General features: G+C 41.5%; 2 protein-coding genes and 1 pseudogene across 2 annotated transcripts; all 3 read left to right on the forward strand.

Annotated features, from left to right (window-relative positions):
- Positions 1-570: 570 nt before the first annotated feature.
- Positions 571-6,709, forward strand: LOC147202212 (5-hydroxytryptamine receptor 3C-like). Its single transcript, XM_086115719.1, has 9 exons — positions 571-597; positions 828-1,067; positions 1,460-1,504; positions 1,607-1,713; positions 2,070-2,239; positions 3,468-3,631; positions 3,729-3,939; positions 5,607-5,786; positions 6,420-6,709. Exons 1-9 carry the CDS (start codon positions 571-573, stop codon positions 6,707-6,709), a joined length of 1,434 nt encoding a protein of 477 aa, XP_085971845.1.
- A 2,288-nt stretch (positions 6,710-8,997) lies between these two features.
- On the forward strand, positions 8,998-12,869 carry LOC147202213 (5-hydroxytryptamine receptor 3A-like; annotated as a pseudogene).
- Positions 12,870-16,288: 3,419 nt separating this feature from the next.
- LOC147202214 (5-hydroxytryptamine receptor 3A) lies at positions 16,289-20,517 on the forward strand. The gene is made up of 7 exons (XM_086115725.1): positions 16,289-16,322; positions 16,850-17,019; positions 17,817-17,926; positions 18,348-18,517; positions 18,579-18,739; positions 18,825-19,035; positions 19,940-20,517. Exons 1-7 carry the CDS (start codon positions 16,289-16,291, stop codon positions 20,515-20,517), a joined length of 1,434 nt encoding a protein of 477 aa, XP_085971851.1.
- Positions 20,518-21,024: the final 507 nt, after the last annotated feature.

Consider the following 21,024-nt stretch of genomic DNA (forward strand, 5'->3'; position numbering starts at 1 on the left):
GACATGCGTTTGTTTATTTATTACTGCTTTTTTTTCTTGCAGGAAATAAGTCATTTCTGTGTACAGTGAAGTCACATACTGATAATAAAACAAAAATGTGGTTTAAAAAAAAGCATGCTGGTTAGGTGGGGGCATAGATGAGCAAGCTTCTTGTTCACAGGCATCAACACTTTGTTTGTGACCAGCAGGTGTGACGATCGATGTCACACACACACACACACACACACACACACACAGGCACACGCGTGTGTGCACTGAACCTGCGGTTTGTTTTGTTTTTGGATGCATACCGATATGGATAAAGTGGTTGGCCTGTCTTGCAGAGTTTTGCTTCAACCACATTATTTTCATGTTTTAAACTCTTCGCTTCATGCTTCAGGTGCAGTCCCACTATATATACACAGTACTGTATGTACAAGCAGACCAATAAGGAGGAATCAAGTCTTCAACGGACTGATCGGTAAGTCATTTTTATCCTGTCAGAATTGGCATTTATAATTTAATAATATGATAAAGGAATATTGTACTACCAATTACCAGTAGGCACACAGCGGGAAAAGATTTGATGTCATGACCGTCACAAATCTTTCACCTAAGGTAAAGTTTCCTTTCCAATTGTACATTCTGTATGCTTTGATCAACTTGTAACTGATACCACTTGAATTCTAGCGGATCCTTCTCTCAACAAAGCCCATGTTGATTATGATGGTGGTCTTGATTGCGGGTATGTTTGTCAGCACTCAAAAGTATAGGACAGATCAGGCATAGAAAGGAGTAGAGAGCTAGTTAACATATGTGATTGTGTGCTCAGCTGAATTTCCGCCTAGGCGACGTTTTTTTTTGTTGTAAATTATGTACAAAATACGGTAATTCCAGACCTATTGGTTTTTTTTTATATATCAGCTCCATGCAACGCCATCAGTATAAACTGCTCTGCACCGAACCAACTGGCACTGCTGGAGGCCCTGAAGCCGATGTTTAAGATGGGCGCCATTCGGCCAGTCACAAACATGACAACTCCAACCAACGTCAGCTTATACTTCCTGCTCTATGGAATATTAGGAGTGGTATGTTCGGCTCAATATAAATCCCTCTATTATGATTCTGTATCATTTATGCTGTTCACGGTCACGGGGACCTCGAGCCACCAGCGGGATTATATATACACCGGTAGCAGGGGTGCCCAACCAGGCAATGATTTCCATTGCACAGACTCTTTTATCTACTTTATGTTTCAGTTTTGTCCATGTTAGGGTTCGTTCAGGCTGTTGCTCATCATGGCACATTGTGTGCGTGCGAATGTGTGCGCGCATGAGGATGCCTGCACATGTGTTGATGGGTCGATCGCGGGAGGTTGGCTGCTGGTTGGATGCATAACTATATAGTGGAGAGTTGTATTTGTTGCTGTGTTGACATTAAATGAATGTAACGCTGACATAATTGAAGTATTTGCTTTCAGGATGAGAAGGCCCAACTCCTGACGACTTATCTTTGGCAGCATTTTGTAAGTAATGCCTCCTCATTGTTGTTGTTTTTTTTTGATGGAACTACGACGATGTGTGACGTTATCACTTTTCCATTTGCATTCATGTCCACGTTGCATCAGTGGTGGCAGAATGAGTTTGTCAACTGGGACCCAGTCCAGTGTGGCACTGACAAGATTACTCTTCCCAGACATAAATTTTGGGTTCCAGATCTTGTCATCCGTGAATTGTGAGTTTCAAAGCCTAATCTGTGTATCTCTTAGATTCATGTACATCAGTAAACATACAAAGAATAAATACCCGCATGTGTCGTTCTTTCAGGAACATAACTATATTTTATTACTATATTCTCATGTATTGTTTTTCTTTTCGGTGTGGCCCAAATACACCCCCTGCCCCGACCCACCCCAAAAAACAAAGAAATAACAACAACTCGCACAGGGAGGTAAAGTTATATAAACCAGTGGCGCATCACCAAAGCCTGTTTATTTATTAGTCATAGTTCTGTACGATGGAAACCATCTCCCTTGCTTTCTGGAGAAATAACCAAGGTAACACATATTTTTGTACATCTGTGTGTTGCAGTATGGATCAAGACAAAGCTCCATTCGTTCCTTATGTGAATCTGCATAGCAATGGAAAAATGCACGACGCAAAACCAGCCAGAGTTGTCAGCTCGTGTAACCTGGACATCTACACTTTCCCCTTTGACAGACAGGACTGCACTCTTACCTTCGGTTCATTTATTAACTTGGGTAACAGATTTTGCACGATGAATTTTGATCAAAATTGTGGACGTTTGAAAATAAGGACGTCATTCAGATGTGATATGCGTTTACGGCTAAGAGTGACAATTCAAGTGGAAACTACATCGAATGTGGTGTTCTTACTATCCTCGGGTGGTTTTTAGTACTCAGAATTGTTCCTATTAAAGTCTAATGATAAATGGGACTCACGAGAGCTGTGCGGGGGCTCGTCATTAAATCAAATTCAGTTGTTCATCAGGCCATTTCCCCGTAAAAGTAAGGTGAGATTCACATCGGAATGGTTGATGTCATTAACTAGAGTTACTGCAAATATCACTCCAGCTAATCATAGAGGAACAAGTTCATAGCATACACAAAATGAATTGTCAAACGACTGAATGTTAAAGTTAAAAGAATCAAAAGAAAAACATGGCTTGATCATTGAATAAAATACAAATACATCTTCTGTGGATGAATAAGTATCATTAACCCTTTCATGCATTTATAATGATAACCTGTAACATGACAACATGATAAGCTGTCCAGTGTAGTAACTGCTGTCCCTGAAAGGGTTAAAGTAAGGAAGTGACTTATATTTACACTACCTGGTAGCTAACTAACAACTAAGATCAGGTGTTATAAACTTGATTAAATTGTGGGCCCGATCGTGGTTATGGTTTCCCTCAAAGGGATATCATCTCAGAAATGTATGTAATACTGTATATAAATATAAACTGTGACCTTATCATGCCATAACCTATGCACAATTGTCCCTGCAACTGATATATTATGTCTTCCCAAAAATTCAAATTGAAATCATGAGTCATGTCAAATTGTGGCATGCAAACACATTGTGAAAGTATACAGTATATCTGTTGTTTCATTCATGTATCATGAACGGGTGGGAGATACTAAGCCGGAAAGAGAACAAACACTGCCAATTTGGTACAGATTGTCGACCAAACTAAAAAGAAGAAACTCATGAAACAAGAAACAAAAAAACAAAAGTTGGCCACATAAAGTGATGCGGCAGGCTGGATGATACGGTCTTGAATTTGACACCTGTGTTCAAGATTGAGGTGGTTTTCACATAATTTTTGAGCCATCTTTTTTCCAGAAAATGCTGGTTCAATTCCAAATACGGTAACAAATGGTGGCCTTTTTTTGAATCATGCGGTACAAAACAAAACGGCGCAGTTTCTGGGGTTTACAACTCAACCTGTTTTCTTTTGTTCAGCACGAGATTTAAAGGTGTCCTTATCGATGTCGGACAACCTCATCACAGCGAAATCCAAGAGAGTGATGACCACTCTGGGGGAGTGGGAGCTGCTGAATATCACTGCCGTAAAGCTGAATCATCATGACAGTGAGGATAACTATGTGGACCAGCTTCAGTTTCATGTATGTCTGATCATGTTGCATGCAGATGAACCGGATCTGAATATAACAATACGTCCGAGTCCTGAGGAAGCAAAGATGTTTTTGATTCTTTTGCTAGATCCGACTGCGACGCAGGTCAACGCTGTACGTAGTAAACCTGCTGCTCCCCAGCATTTTCCTGATCACAGTGGACCTTTTTAGCTTCCTGCTACCGCCGCAAAGCGTGGACCGCTCCTCCTTCAAGATGACCCTCATTCTCGGCTACACCGTTTTCCTGCTGATCATGAATGACCTTCTGCCGATCACAGGGAACACCATTCCCATCATCAGTAAGTGCTACACTCACGATCAGTTTCCCTTTATGTGTACAGTCAGGACCTACTCTCCAGAATAGTTCATCATGTCTCTGTCAAATATATGGTGGGGAACATGGCATATGTCATCCATCCATTCAAACCCTCCATCCATCCATTTTCAGATCCGCTTTTCCTCACAAGGGCCGCGGGGCGTGCTGGAGTTTATCCCAGGTGTCTTGGAGTAGTAGGCAGGGTACACCCTGACCTGGTTTCCAGCCAATTGCAGGGCACACAGAGACGAACAACCATCCGCGCTCACACTCACACGTAGTGACAATTAGAGTGTTCCATTAACCTGCCAGGCATGTTTTTGGAATGTGGGAGGAAACCGGACTACCCGGAGAAAACCCACGCAGGCAAGGGGAGACCATGCAAACTCCACACAGTAAGGCCGGAGCTGGAATCAAATTCTGCACCTCTACACTGTGAGGCCGACGCCCTATGGCATTTGTCATTGTTTTTTTTGTTTCTACAATACAGTGGTACTTTATTTTAAAAAAATGGTCAAGGCTGCTTTGAATTAAAATTCTAATCTTTTTTTATTTGGTTTCTCTCATGTATATTTATCATCAGACACTGACATTTTGAAAATGTTATTTCTCTATGTGAATAAAAAAGGTTATAAATTTTAGGGGATTGCATAGGGGCTTACGTTGTCTGTTGCTCAGAGCAGTGATAATGGTCCGGTCACACCATTCTGTTTCCACAGAGAGGGTACTGTGAGTGTGCCACATGTAAAGGGAATGAGAGAAGCCTCTTTGGTTGGCGACAAATTTAGTTGGCTGTGTCTAAGCCCACAACAACACAAACAGACCTTTTTTTTTTTTTAAATTACCCACACCTGGTCTAACAAACCTTTGCACAGATTTACACCACATGGTGCACCTGGATCGTGCCAGTCATGAAAATAGGTCTTAAGATTATCATTGACTTAAAATGACTCCACAAATAGATGTAACCTTTTTATGCTCAGGATAGAAAATAGCAGGTGGTGCCCACTCGGTACTGTTAATTACTGTAATTCCTTTAATCACCTTTCCACAAGGCAGTACATTTCCACCAAGTGTAAGAAGACTGTTCTGGTTGTTTTACAAAGATATGAGCAGGCTTCATCAGTTCATAAGTGAGATAGTGCAGCCCTAGCATGAGTGTTTGCTAAATCACTAAATACATTTATGGACAATTAAAACCATCATTTGAGATGTGGCTCACCCGCAACCGTAATTACGAAAGGAAGGATAGAATATGGTTGGATAGATGGACTTCTGTCATAGGTTTGCAATTTTAAAATATACCAGTGAAATTCTTGCAAGTTCATGTTCAGACTTCCAAGTAGGCAGTGAGACTGCATAAATAATAGCACATGCACCCAATGATTTTATAAACAAATGCCTGAGGTGCAGCAAGTGTGGTGAAGCGCTACAATGGCAGCATTGATCATTTGCATGATCTATAAACAGTGCGGGCAAACACGTACGGATTTCCATGTCGTCGCAATTCAAATTCAAGCAAATGTGTTTTACCGCAAGAAGCAACCCATGTGGATTTCTTTGCTTGAGTTTACAATTGTTTATGTAATTCTTGACCGCTTCATCTAAAACTGAATATGTGTATGACTTACCATTTGTCTTTCATGGCAGACATTTTCTTCTCTATGTGCCTGGCTCTGATGGTGGCCAGTCTCCTGGAGACAATTCTCATCACCAACTTGCTGCTCAGCTCTAAAAATGTCATTCCTGTTCCTCGCTGGATCCGCGTATTTGTTCTGCACTTTCTGGGTCGTGTTGTTGGTCTGCCTTGGGAAGAAGTCAAAGATGCAGGTATACAGAAATCGGTGCTGATTAATGCATTAATATTAAAACATCACCGAAAATCGTTTCGATTTTATATGATTCAGCAGGTTTTCAGGACTGGTGTCACGAAGGTTATCTTTGAAATTTGAGCTATAAGATCCCATCAACGTAATCCCTCCGCACTTTACCGGCATTCTCTGCCACACCTTCACACACTCCTGGAAAGATTCGTCAGGGATCCTCGGCAACTCTGTGATCGCAGCCATCTTCATGTCATTCATAGCGTCAAAACAAGTCCTCTCCATGACCACCCTTTGAGCTTGGGAAAGAAGCGGAAAACACAAGCAGCCAGGTCGGGTGGGTCAGGACGTTGCTCCAGCGCGGCGATTTTCTTCTTCGCCAGAAACTGTCAAAGCCGTAAAGTATTGTGAGCAGGCAAGCTGTCACATTAAAACACCAATGAGTTGCCCGGCCCCAACTCTCACCTCTTCTCACGCTCTGAACAAAAGTATAGGGACCAAGATACCTTTGTGCTGGTTGATCTTCGGCCTACATTGAAGGGGGATACTCGCAGTTTGCGTCAAAAATGAATCTTTTGTGACCCCAGTCCTGGATTTTTTTCTGATGCACCCGATAATTCGACTCTCTGCTCATGTATAGACACAGGAAGCAGCAGCGTCTCGACACAGCGCGGATGTGATGACAACCCTCACGAGGAGAAAGAACCAGCAGTGGAGGACAGGGCCCTACAGGAGCTGAGGAGCCTCGGTGGAGACCTGAAGGTCCTCCGCCTGCAGGTGGAGCAGCAGCTGGGGAGCACCCAGAGCTCAAAAGAGTGGATCCAGGTGGGTTTCATCATAGACCGCCTGCTGTTTGGCATCTACCTCCTCTTCATATCTGTCAGCTTCATCACCATCCAGATCATCTGGTTCAAATCCAATGGCCAGTAGATGACAACTTTTTTTGGTTGTTTTTCTGCAAGTGAGTGATAAGCTCATTTTGACATGCTTAATTTATTATTTGTATTACTTTGAGGAGTAATTCTTAAACTATCCCTGCTACGCAATTAGTGCTGATTAGATATGTGAAAGTATACAAGCATAAAAATAAAATTGTATGGACAAATAACTGATAGTTTGGCTGATCTTCATTTCAATCTACGACGTTGTGTATTAAGCATTTCCGTTGAATCTGCCTATCGCCCAGTCAGCCGGGATAGGATCCAGCTTCCCCGTGACCCGAATGAGGACAAGCATTATACAAAATGGTTGGATGATCGCATATGTGAAAGGTTTCCGTTCAGGGGAGAGGCAACAGCGAGAAAAAAACGATTTTATACTTTCTTATCTACCGGTAATTTAAGTTAAAAGACCAGATTGTACAAAACCTACCTTAGAATCTAAACGCCATCTTCTTTAAAACCCGTGTGGAACCTTTTTAACTCACCATATGTGTATCATGTAACAATATTAGTTTGTTGTTGATATGTTTGTATTCTAACTCTGCTTTCTGCTGCCAAGTCGGCGTTGCAAATGAGAATCTGTTCTCAGTTACCTGACCTGGTTGAATTAAGGTTGAAGTAAAAAGGCAAAATAGCTCAAATGTGGTGTGTGATGGGAAAAAGCTGGGTTGAGTTTTATATAGTAGCGGTGTGCATTTTTCCACAAAAGACGATTCAATACCGTTTTCGATTTGTGGGTTCTGAAACAAGACAGGGGTGGGCCGATTTGAAAGTGGCACGATTCGAATTGTTTCGACTCGGTGGAATTCGGATTTGATTCGCATCTTGATATATTTCAAAGTGGAGTGATTTGGTTCGGATCGATTCCATGCACTGGCATTTATCAAATCAAAAAATAATTTTCCGGGTCAAACCATTAATCATTACACCTCTGTTAGATGGCCTTTCTCAAAACGAATGCTTTAAAAATGATTGAAATTGTGTATATTTGACAGAAAACCCAATTTTGCTTTAGTGGGGGGAAAAGAATAACAAGTGCAATAATTTATAAAGTAAATCATTTAGAGATGTTATTACAATGTTTATATTGGGGCCGGGGAGTAGGCCGAGCCCCAGGACCGCACACAAAAAACAGACCTATACGTTTTCTTCATGCTTGTCCTGCATCCTTTAAATAACACATGTATCCTATTTCCTAAAATGAAGATCTAACACTGATCCAAAAGAAAAGAATTGAAGAGTGCAAGAATGGGGCTAATGAACTGAAATGGGAGCCCTTCACACCATCATCGTAACTCAAGCTAACAACCGCTTTTGACCCACTATTCATGTTTTTAGTGCTGCCCGCAGAAAGTCAAGCCTGCAATGGTTCTCTTCATCTTCATCTCTCTCTTCACACACAGTAAGAACACGCAGATAAGAAAAAATGACATCCATTTTTGAAAGCTCCTGCTTGTTTCTGACTTTTTGACTCATGTAACAGGCCTCCCGGTTGAATGTCATCAGCAAATTCAAAGTGGCATGAAAGAAAAAACAATTTAGTTAGATTCCTTCGGTTAAGCATTGGAATTTGTAGAATTATTTTTTATGATGGCCATTATGAAAATAATATTTTCAAAACTGAACTTCCTGAAATCATGGTAAACATTTCTGACAAAACATTTCAAGCACGTCTGCCATGCTGGGAAGCTTTTTGACCCTCTTTTTGGCCGGACTATCCAATTTGTGTGTAATATAGTACGGAGCTAAACTGTAGGTACAACTTCCTTCCATATTCTTCTGAGATTGCGTAGAATTGTTGAGGGTGACTGTCTTACAAGTAAAATAAAAAGCAAATCGATGAATGCAAATAAGAAGGGGCAAATACATTTTGTTGGCTATTGTTTTCAAGAGCAGTCGGCGGTCCATGGAAAAGCTGTGGTCCGCCAGTACACTGGCGAAAAAAATAGTTACTGACCTGACCGTTTGAGTTCTTGGCTTTTAATGATTCGACTGCTGTTAAGTTGACAAAAGGCAATAAATTAGTCTGCAAACACTGGTCAATCTGTAATTATTATTTAACTATAATTTGCAATATACAATTAAAGAAGTGCGCTTGTCTACAACTACTGCATATTTGTGGAGAATCTATTGGTGCTCCTTCTAACTGAAAACCTTTAAGTACGGTAACTCTGCTCTACAGCAACGCTAAATTATTGTTACGGTTTCAAGAAGTACACCCAGCTCACTTCAGTGCCGTTGATTTTTGGTCTTTGCTTAGCATCCTGTGGCGCTATCATGTCAAACTGCTCTCGCCCGGATGGCCCCGCCCTGCTGGAGGCTCTCAGACCCGTCTTTGACCTCAGCTCCATTCGACCGGTCATGAACGTTTCAACCACCACGCTTGTCAATATTGCCTTCATCCTAATTGGCATTCTCGGGGTGGTAAGGGAAGCTGGCATTCATTGCAAAGGTCATAAATTCTCTCATTGTCAGCGTCCTCCTCTCAAATGAAGCATATTGACTTCTTTCAGGATGAAAAGGGTCAGATCCTGACAACGTTTATCATCCAAATGTTGGTGAGTCACCATTTTCTATTTGTTTGTTTTTTTGTCAAAGTGGTTTGTTGGTGAGCACATCTGGCTCACACTTCTGAGGTTTGAGGTCATAGTGTGCTCTGCAATTGGCTGGTGCAGTTCGTGCTGTCAGGCTGTACACGATTCCTCACCCAAAGTCAGCTGGGATAGCTCACCCGTGACCGAACGAGGACAAGCTCTATAGAAAATGCTTGCATGGCTGAATGAATGAGCTGCCAACTGAACTCACAGGTTCAGAGTCCCTGATAGATTAAATAGAAATACAGTATGACTGTATAATGCAGTGATTCTAAACCAGTGTGCCATCTGCCAGTAAATTTGATTGGTCTGAAAATCATTTATAACAAATAACATATCTTCACTCAACTGCAGTATCTATGCCAGCGACTTATTGTGACAGGACAAACAATTAACAACTCTACCACTAGATAGCAGACTTCTTTTTGTGACATTTTTGTTTGGTGGTGTGCTGTGGATTTTTTTTTTCTATTGCAAAATTATGCGCATTGAATCAATACTGCTCGAGTGGCATTGCAATTAATCTTGAACGGTGTGTTACAATGTGACTCTTTATCTGTGCTTCTGTGTTGCAGTCATGGAGAAATGAATTCATAGGATGGGACCCAAACGAATGCGGTTCCCATTGGATTACAGTCCCGAGAAAAGTGCTATGGGTCCCTGATATAGTCATCAATGAATTGTAAGTCACTCCAACAATGAAGTAGGAATAATAATAAACACCATGAAAATAAATATTCAAGTTCAACAAAAGTACAACTCAGCACAATGCAATTCACTTTGGAAATGTTCGCCTCCTGCAGCATGGAGAGGAACTCAGCTCAATTTACGCCATACACATACGTGTATCACGACGGGACCGTGTTCGATTTACAGCCTGTCAGAGTGGTGAGCTCATGCAGGCTTGACATCTACACGTTTCCCTTTGACGTCCAGAATTGCACTTTAACCTTTAACGCCTACCTGCATTATGGTAAGTACGAACTGATCCAAAAAAAACAACAAAAACAAATATATATATATATATATATATCAGTGGCGGGCCGTGCATTTCAACTTTAGGCCTTCAGTGACGTCACATACATTAACAGAATACAGTACAGTATAGGCTCGTCAAGCAGCACTTAATTTCAGGAGCATTTAAATCCCTCAAGTATGCATTCACAATTAAGAGCAGGAAACTAAATTTATAGATATTGTCAAAAATAAAAAGATGATTTAAAAATACTAAATAAAATGCCACCCAAATTACGCTGTGTGATCTTAAACAAGTCTGTCCAATAAATTGCACAATGTCGCAGTTTCATATAAGACACCAACCAAACAACAACAAACTATTCTTTGAAAATAAAGTAAACATCATTAGCATTTTGAGAATCGGCTACACAACAGCAAATAACTGACGATGTTGAGCAGCTGAGATTGAACGAACTTTCGTGCACGAAGGTGACTACAATGCGCCATTATAAATTGCAGGTGAGCAGATTTATTTGATACATTTTTGTATCTTTGTCATTTTATTTCGTTACCATTAATTTAATACTAACGAAATAAAATGACAAGAAGAAATGTAAAATAGAATTCATTTACTCACCAATGTAGTGCCTGTTCACTGAGCTGCACATCTACGCCAGTGTCCCCAAACGTTTTTAAACGCACCGTAGTTTGTAAGTGCCCAGCCGTGCTCTGACGTTTCCTTGCTGCCTTGGTAAAACAACTTAAATGGGTAAATCCACTGTGGCTCCAAACACCAAATCGGTCCGTTGCAAGCAATAGGCATTCCCAGCAGTACAATTTGCAGCGTTTCTCAGAGGCTGTGAGCCACGGGTACCGTTCATAATTGCTCGTCTGAAATGTTATTTAAAATGACATTGAAAGCCACTTGAGTAAGTGGAAATAATATGACATAAAGAATACAGAGAATAATTTTGTTTACATATTTATGAAAATAAAATAACATGAATTAAATTTATGTTATTGTATGAATGTTTAGGTCAGCAGAGAAGGCCTTGCTGGCCCTGAGGGTCCGCCACTGATATATATATATATATATATATATATATACTGTATATATATATTTTTTTAATGCAAGAGCAAAGATGAGATCATGGACAGGAAAGGCAGGATGTGGCAAAGAAGTTTTGGCAGGAGAATATTTCACTTGTTGTTTACAGTCAGTCTTTTGGGTATTTCAACACAGTCTGTATTTCAGATGAAAGTAATCAAAGACACGTTTCTTTCAGTACCTGCAATACGGATTGGCCGCTTCATGTCAACAGAAGAAGTATTCCAATATTCCAAAACAATGATGACAACTATGGGAGAATGGGAGCTCACTGGAATCAAATCAATACATCAGCAGCTACCAACTTCGTTCAACGGCACTTATGAAGAACTCAGCTTCTTTGTAAGGATCAATTTACTCCCTTTACATATTGTTTATGTCCTAAAAGCTGTAAACCAACATCAGGGGTGGGCGAGCTTTTGTGCTCTCTAGCCACATTTGATTTTCAAGCTGGCGCGGTGCTCATTCAATCCATGCTGAAGGATGAAGTCACGGAAAATGTAGTATTTGGTCTCCAGAAAGTGAAAGAGTGACAAAATGTAATTTTCACCAGATTTCAGTACGGCGCAGGTCCATGTTGTACGTGGTCAACCTGCTGATCCCTTCCTGCTTCCTCATCACAGTGGACCTCTTCAGTTTTCTGCTGCCTCCTCAGAAGGTTGACCGCTCCTTGTTCAAGATGACCCTCATCTTGGGTTTCACCGTCTTCCTGCTCCTCATGAACGACCTGCTGCCCATCACCGGAAACACCATTCCGCTCATAAGTAGGTTGAAAGGTATCTTAAACGCAATGAGGTTGCTGCTGAGGCACGGACATTTGAGGTCAGATTTGTACATTTATGAGCCGGACAGGGCGGCGTAAAATCAAATATGGAATTGCCAAAGAATTCCCCAACATATGTTATGCATCATCTTTTGTCATGCCAGATGTGTTCCTGTCCCTTTGCCTGGCTCTGATGGTAGTAAGTCTTCTGGAAACCATTCTCATTACCAACCTGCTGCACAGTTCTACTCACTACTCAGAGGTTCCTCGCTGGATCAGACTGTCAGTCATCCACATTTTGGGCCACCTGGTTCTGCTTCCTCCAAAGCCCACACAAGTGGAGCAGATCATCCAAAATCCCGCCACACTAGGTGAGACACAACCTGAAGACACCAAAGGAGTAAAATGACAAGGATGCATTCTTCTCTTCTGCCCCGTAACAGAAATGAACGCTTCCACTCAGAGCGCAAATGAAGGGGAGGCCCACGGACCAGAGGGCCCGCTGGACGAGGACAAGGCCGTGGAGGAGCTGAGGAGCCTGGGAAGAGACCTCCGTGTCATCCGGCTAAAAGTGGAACAGGAGCTGAACGTCAGCCAGAGCACAGAGGAGTGGAACCAAGTAGGTTTCATCATAGACCGCCTGCTGTTCGCCATCTACATCCTCTTCTTATCTGTAAGCTTCATCGGCATCATCGGCATGTGGGTCAAGTCATACAACGCCTTATGATTGAAACTGGCATGTTGTGCATTAATTTTGTGTTTAAATGTATTGTCCTGTTTGGGAGTAGGAGCGTTAGTTTTACCCTTTTAAATTATTCCACATCATTTCATTATGGGTTTTTTTTTCCATTTTTGTTGTTGTTTGTTGTATATTTTATACTAAAGCAAAATAACTTTACCAGCGATGAAAGGTTGTAGGTTCATTAATGCATTCTATTAACTACATTGAGAATTGGGGTTTTTTGTTCTTGGTTCAAATATTGTGTTTGTGTGTGCATTATTTTAAAATCCAAATTTACCAAACAACTTGAGTGTGCCGCACACTAACCGATCAGATCATTTTGCCCTGAGAGAGAAGCTAGAAGTTATACAGTGGATATGAAAAGTCTACACACCCTTCTTTAAAAACCAGGTATGTGATGTAAAAAGAAATAAGATAAATCCTTTCCAAACTTTGTCCAACATTTATGTGATCTATCAAGCTATCCACCTCACCGTGGATAGAGTTCAGATGTTGTAGTAGGCTTTTCTTGACATTTACTTCGCTTAGCAGAAGACTGCTTTGTTTGCCAGTACCATGTCAATGCCTGTTTTGTGATTCGGCACTGTTCATAATAAATCCGGTTCGAGCTTGTTGGTGCCAACACCATATGTCACTGTATGTGCTGTGTTCTTTCAGTGATGAATAGAGTCATGTTTGCACTATTTGGGCTATAACTAATTTACTGGACCATCAGTTTCGGAGATTTTTTTTTTCAATGGTCCAACAACAATAAATATAAAATAACAAAGATTGTTGAGGAGCGGTGGCAATAGCAAAGGCAGACTTGGCAGAATGGAGCTCACAAACATAAACATGGACACGCATATTGTCAGCAGTGGTTCTCGGAACACGAATTTAAGAATGCCGACTAAGGACGCCTTCTCTACATTACATAAGTTGATGTTAAATACTGTGCAGTGAACTCGTTTATGTAATCAGCTTGTAATTTGATTCCGAGACATTTTCTAGTTTCTGCTGTGTTGGTTCGCAAATGGGCTCAACTCATGAATGTGCAGATTTGAACAACAGTGTCTGTGAAATGATGTGAGGTTCTACATACAGTAGTTGTGATCTGACTCTGCAGAGGCAGGCTAGACCTTGTTTTGGTATTTTCATAGAGCCAGCGGAGTGTGGCACATTTTAAAAAAGGATGTTTTGCGTTGTCGTCATGAACACAGCTAACTAGATTCTGTGCCAATCGAAGCCGCTCCTCTCATTTCCTTTTACTTTGATGCATGGGAGGCACAGTGCTTCATATGGTGGAAGAAGAAATTGGTTTGCTTGAGTCCATGATGGAGGTTGAAGCATGCAAAGTATGTTAAAAAATCATAGACAGCAGACGTTTGTGGGCAGATGATGTCAACTTGACCTTGTGTGTGTCTGTGCACAACCACTCCAAGGCTTTGCTGCAGGCTTCAGCGTGATTTTAAAAAGACTGTATTTTCTGCAATATAAGGTGCACCTAAAACATTCAATATTCTCAAAAGCCGACAGTGCGCCTCATAATCTGATGCGCCTTATATATGGATCCATATTACTATTTCTTGAACGTAGTAATTTAAATCTTCTGTGAAGCGCTTTGTTACAGCAGCACTTTGTGTGCAGGGATGGCTGTTTGAAAGTGCTCTATAAATATAGTTGAGTTGAGGTGAGTTGAGCTACAGCGGTCGTGAAAGCTCTATGTAAATAAAACTGTATTGGATTGGATTGTATTACCTTGAGCGTGCATAGTGGATGCATAACGCAACTGCAGCCCCTACTGTCGCTTCTATTCTATGCACCTTATAATGCGGTACGCCCTATATATGAAAACAGTTTTAAAATAGGCCATTCATTGAAGGTCCGCCTTATACTCCGAAGCGCCTTACAGTGCGGAAAATACAGTAAAATAAAGAGGATGATAACAATAATGTGATTGTTGATTGTTGAATAATTGATTTCTACACTGATTCAGAGTTCAATGCACGCTGATGTCATATTTACGAATGATATACACGACACCCACCACACGTCCGCTGAGCTCAGACTCTGTCTGCCTGTCTCCCAATCAAATGTAACAAAAGACTATATGCACCATGACTTTGACGTAGGTTCAAGCTGGCATCAAGTTTGAATTGTCAAAGGAAATGTTCTCAGTACACCAGAAAGCCCACCATGTCGCTGAGCAGTCCGCCAAACGAGGCATGCGCCAGTTTTATGCTTGACCGCAGCTGTACCGTCTATGTATGTGTATTACTGGTACAACCAGTTTATTTTCCTGATGGAAAAGGGAAGCGTTCATTTTGAGGGTGGCATTTAATTGTCAGTGGGCCACTATTGAAGGAAGAATGGAAATTTAATTTGTTTGCCTGTACATGTGCCCTGTGATTGGCTGGCAAGGTATTCCCTGTCTCTGGCCCCAAGTCAGTTGGGATAGACGCAGCTGTCATCATCATTATCATCAAAATAATTGTTTTATATATTATACATTTTTATGTCTTCAAGTATTTGTGCGTCAACAATTAAAGTTGCATTTTTTTTGTGTTTTTTGTTTGTTTGTTTTTTGTTTCAGTCAGTTTCATTCCATGGTCTTTATACAAGTTGTAGTAAAAGGTTTTAGTTAAGTGTGGGGAAAATGCATTTCAAAGTTTAATACAGTAAGGTTGTTGCCTAATTTTTCAATCACAACCACAATTGTGATTGAATTATTTATTTTTTTTATCCTGGACTTAAATTATCCTCAGAAGAGGATAGTTCGAGCGTGGGGTTTTTTTCCCTCTCCCTACCTTGTGGTTTCCTTTCTGAACTCTGACTGTAAATTTCCCCATTGCGGGACAAATAAAGGATATCTTAACTAAGACATCAATCAGTACATGGTTCAACAACACACTAACATGCAAGAATGTAGAGTTTACCATATGCAAGTCCCACAGGTGAAGGTGTTAAAAAATAAAATGGTCGAATGATTACTGAAGGTGTTAACAAGGGAAAAGTCGAGGTGGTTGTTTAGAGTGAATACCCATCTCCATAACTACCATTCTGTAAAGGTAAACTCTTTGACTTACCTCTTTTTGTGCTCCCAAAAGGCAAACTATATTTTCGAGTTAAAACTTGCCTCCCAGTAATATAATAAATTCAAGTTTGGCATTTGAACATTAAGATGTTACCAATGAGTTGCAGTAACCTCCAGAGATTTTTAATCTCAGCCAACGTGATGCTACCGTAATGATAAAACTGGGTGTGCCTATTCGTTGGCAATCAGTGTTGCAGCAACAGTCCACTCGGCTCCACGCTTGGGGCTTTACTTTAATGATATCATATTCAAATTATATCTGAGTAGATATCATCATCAAATTATATCTGAGAAAGGAAAAACTTGCAACATGTGTCGGTCACATCGGATAATGCCCCTCATCACAACTCTCCTGCTAATTACAGGTAATGACTTTTACTCAATTATTCACTGATTGCTTTGCCTGAAGCAGCAGTAGTATTATGTGCTTTCCAGAGATCTCGCTTTCTCTTTTATGTCAAGGATAATAGAACCTGGTGTGAACTACTATGCAGTGGTGTGATCATCATTACCATTACCGTACTTGAGCAGTAGAATTTTTAATTGGATCACTATACACACACACACACACACACACACACACACACACACACACACACACACACACACACACACACATCTACATATTTCTACTTAAGTCATTCACTCCCAAAGACGTATTTAGATGTCTTTTCAGACGCCACACATTTAATCCCAGTTCCTCATTTTATATTGACTGTACCGGTACTTGAAAAGGGTCTGAAAGGGTCTGAAAATGGAATTTTCCCTTAAGACACTGTCAGCTACCCATGTCGCATTTAGTCTGTGTCACTTGTTAAAGCGTGTCCATATACTTTTCAAGTGTCATTCCCAGCCTGTCCTCTCCAATTGTTTGCCACTCATGCAATTGTAGATTTAGCTGCACAGCGGCACAGTGAACTGTCATGTAACCAGGGCGAAAGCGGTCCATCCCATGAGTCCATGCAAGCTGTTTTTGATTTACAAGCTTTCCGACCAGTGGTCAACCTGAGCAATCCCACCGTGACCAACATCTCCTTCACACTGTATGCTGTGCTCGGGGTGGTGAGTTTATACTTTAACTAGTTTTGAAATCAGAAGCCAGTCATTGCCAAGAGTGGTTATTCAACTAGTTTTCATTTTATGTGCTGACAAAATGTATGCAGCATCTCATATTTCAGTGTTGCAAGGAACCTGAAATTGGCACGCATTCATTTGCCTTCACAGGCCACATTAAATGTTAACTTGGCGCGGCTATGGCCCACAGGCCTTGAGTTTGACACCTACAATTTAGCAAATCAGTCAGGAAGACCATAACGGACTTTCATATTGTGTAATTATCATCATTATTCATATTACAATTTGAATCAGCCTCCTCCAGCATGGTGGAGGAAGATGTCATCATAATCACAGGACCTTTCTCTTTGTGTTGTTGTCGTCGTTTTAAGAATGAGAAGACACAGATTCTTACAACATTCTTGTGGCTGAGACTGGTATGTAACCTCCTCATTTTTGGCAAAATAGTGTGAATGTATTTTCGTGAAAAAATCCAAATGTCCGATTTTTGTTTTATTTGCTTTTATTTATTGAATTATTAGTAATTTAACTATAATATGCGTATAATATCATGAGCTAAATATAAATAAAGAATACAAGCTGTATAATGTTAAAAGATACATCAACGTGTGGTAGACTGTCGTATTTATTATTATTCTGTGATTCTTTAATTTTGTACTTCAAGCATTGTCTTCTTGCTTTACAGTAAAGCTCTCACTACAGGAATTGAATGTCAATCTGTTCAGGAAGCGCTAAAGCTGAAGTCATTATACCGCTGATTACTTTTTTCATTTTTCTTTTTGCAGTACTGGCATCATGAATTTCTTGTTTGGGATCCTGACAAGTGTGATGGAGTCTCCAGGATTTCGCTCCCTGTGAACAAACTCTGGTCTCCAGATATCATCATCTATGAGTTGTGCGTTTCCTTTTGCGTGAATTGCCGACGTGTACTTGCATACCGTAAGGATATCGAACATTGGTGTGCGATTCAACGTAAATATAATTCCAACTCAATAAAGCTGCTTATCAACTCAGGAACAACACCTTCAGTATGATCTGGGAGCTGTATGAAAAGTTCAGGTGTTATTATTTACTCATGAAGGATGTTTATTGTTGCTTATTGTTTATTGTGTGTATTGTTGCACACCCCAAAAATGATCAGAAATTCAAATATGCTGCACCTCCTAGAAAGAAATGAAAAGCTCTTAGATCTCATTTGAGTTTTCTGACATACCCAATGAATTGGCCTATAAGTGGATATCACTCTCATATATCTCATGGATCTTCTCATCAACTAAATGTGTTTTTCCGTCTACCCACCCACTTCCGCGGTCCAGCGTTGACGACGACGTCTCCCAAGCTTGTCCATACGTCTACATCAACCACACAGGTCACATTCGCTGGGACAGGATGCTGCGTCTCGTCTCAGCCTGCAACCTGGAGATCTTCAGTTTTCCTTTTGATGTGCAAAATTGCACTTTTACCTTTGGCTCCTACATGCACACCAGTAAGAAAATACAGAATGCGGTTATAGGCTGGCAAACCATTCTAAATTGTTTTTTCTCCAGTACGTGACGTGAGGGTTAGCCCAGCGCTGACCTTCGAGGAGATGTCCGGGAACTCGAAGCGTTACCTGGAAGCCAGTGGAGAGTGGGAACTGGTGGACATACTGGGAGAAACCTCCATCCTGCAGTTTGGGATTGACGAATGGGACATCATTACTTTTTGGGTGAGTGAAACCGGTACTCCATCTCATGAGGAAAATATTTTGGTGATCATTTTCCCGTTCAAAGCTCCTTTTCCTTGTCATTCAGGTGGTGATAAAGCGACGTCCAGTGCTCTACGTGGTCAACCTGCTCATCCCCAGCTCCTTCCTCATGCTCATTGACATCCTGTCATTCTACCTGCCCCCCCACAGCGTGGACCGGGCCTCCTTCAAGATGACCCTCATCCTGGGCTATACCGTCTTCCTGCTCATCATGAATGACCTGCTGCCCAGCACCGCTAATGGAACACCCATCATAGGTCAGAGGCTGTGATACGTTTAGGTGTCAAACTCAGGTGCTGGAGGGCCGCTGTCCTGCATGCTTTCCAAGTCTCCCTGTTGCAACACACCTGATTCAAATGAACAGGTTCAATGTCAGGCTTCCGCAGAGCTTGCTGATGATCTGATCATTTGAATCAGGTGTGTTGCAACAGGGAGACTGTTGCAACACACCTGTGAATACAGGTTTAAAAGGATTTGAAAATCATTGTATTTAGTTTTTCTTTACATTTTACACGTCACAATTTCATTGGGCTTGGGGTTTGCAAATGTTTGAAAGCTACAAGTTCTACAGTTGAAATGCAAATGTATTGATTTCGGACCCCTTCTCCTAATTAAAATGGAAAATATGTCTTTATAAATTCACTCGGGAGGCCCGGTAGTCCAGTGGTTAGCACGTCGACTTCACAGTGCAGAGGTACCGGGTTCAATTCCAGCTCCGGCCTCCCTGTGTGGAGTTTGCATGTTCTCCCCGTGCTTGCGTGGGTTTTCTCCGGGTCCTCCGGTTTCCTCCCACATTCCAAAAACATGCATAGTAGGCTTATTGAACACTCCAAATTGTCCTTAGGTCTGAGTGTGAGCGTGAATGGTTGTTCGTTTCTGTGTGCCCTGCGATTGGCTGGCAACCGGTTCAGGGTCTCCCCCGCCTACTGCCCGAAGACAGCTGGGATAGGCTCCAACATCCCACGCGACCCGAGTGAGGATAAAGCGGTGGGGAAAATGGATGGATGGATGGATAAATTCACTCAATGAATGAAGAGTCATTCAAATACAACACATTATGTTTGAAATATTATATTACCTTACATACAGTTAGAGCCGCCCGCTCCTGAGCACGACGACACCCTCACTTTCTTACTCGTCAATGTGTATTCCTCACTGCAGGTATCTACTTCTCAGTGTGTCTTGCCCTAATGGTGATCAGTCTGCTGGAGACCGTCGTCATTACGAACGTTCTCCACAACAACTCCATGAAACATCAAGAGGTCCCACGCTGGGTGAGGGTGGTGGTGCTTCAACATGTCGCCAACCTCATTTGTTACCGCTGGCAAGAGGAGCCACAGCCTCCCTCAGTGATTCAGGAAAAATCTTCTGAAGCGCTGCGTCCAATTACCCAATCCGAAAGCAGGACTTCGGCCGAAAGCCCAATCAGCAATGAAGGTGAACACATTTCGTCCTTTTTTTTTGCCAAATTGGAGGCACATATTTCCGACTGTTCGGTGACCCAAACACCTACTTTACCAGGCACTGCCGCGATGGCCGAGCTCCAGCAGATCTGTCAGCACCTGAGCGAGCTCCGTGCTCACCTGACTTCCATGCAGAAGGAGAATGAGCTGCAAGAGCAATGGTGCCACGTCGGCTACGTCCTGGACTTCCTGCTCTTCCGCATCTATCTCCTGCTCATCTCCTGCTACGCCCTGGTCATCATCTCCATGTGGTGCATCTGGATCAGCCCAGCTTAGCCCCCTGCCCCACACACACACAAAATCACCCCTGATGTTAATACACTAGTGTAAACATGGCATTCTGATTCATATTGCCGATGTGGAATATGTGTTAAGCAGTAAAAGCCACCTGTTTTTATCCATCTCAGGGGGCAGCCATTTTGCCACCAACTGAAAATGACATCACAGTCGCTCAGGTAACGACCAATCAACGCTTGTTGTTAAATAGCTATCATCATCATATTTGGCTTTTTTTTTTAAGATAAGATTAAGGATTTGTGTAAAGGTACAAGAATAGGACGAGTATATCTTTGGCTAGAGTTCAGGCTCAATTTTTGATAGCTGCATTGCCTCATTTGTAAGCCTGTTAACGAGTCAAACTGCAATAAATCATCATCCTTGAAATACATTTTTCTTTTTCTCTGACATTGTAGACTCTTCTTCTTTCTCACTATTTGACCATGATCAAGAAATTATTTTTTATTCAGTTTCCCTGTGCAGCTCTTCAACAAATGCCCAACATTG

This window comes from Hippocampus guttulatus, chromosome 7 (genome assembly GCF_054856545.1).
Source record: "Hippocampus guttulatus isolate MCC_2025c chromosome 7, RoL_Hgut_1.0, whole genome shotgun sequence".
NCBI lineage: Eukaryota > Metazoa > Chordata > Actinopteri > Syngnathiformes > Syngnathidae > Hippocampus > Hippocampus guttulatus.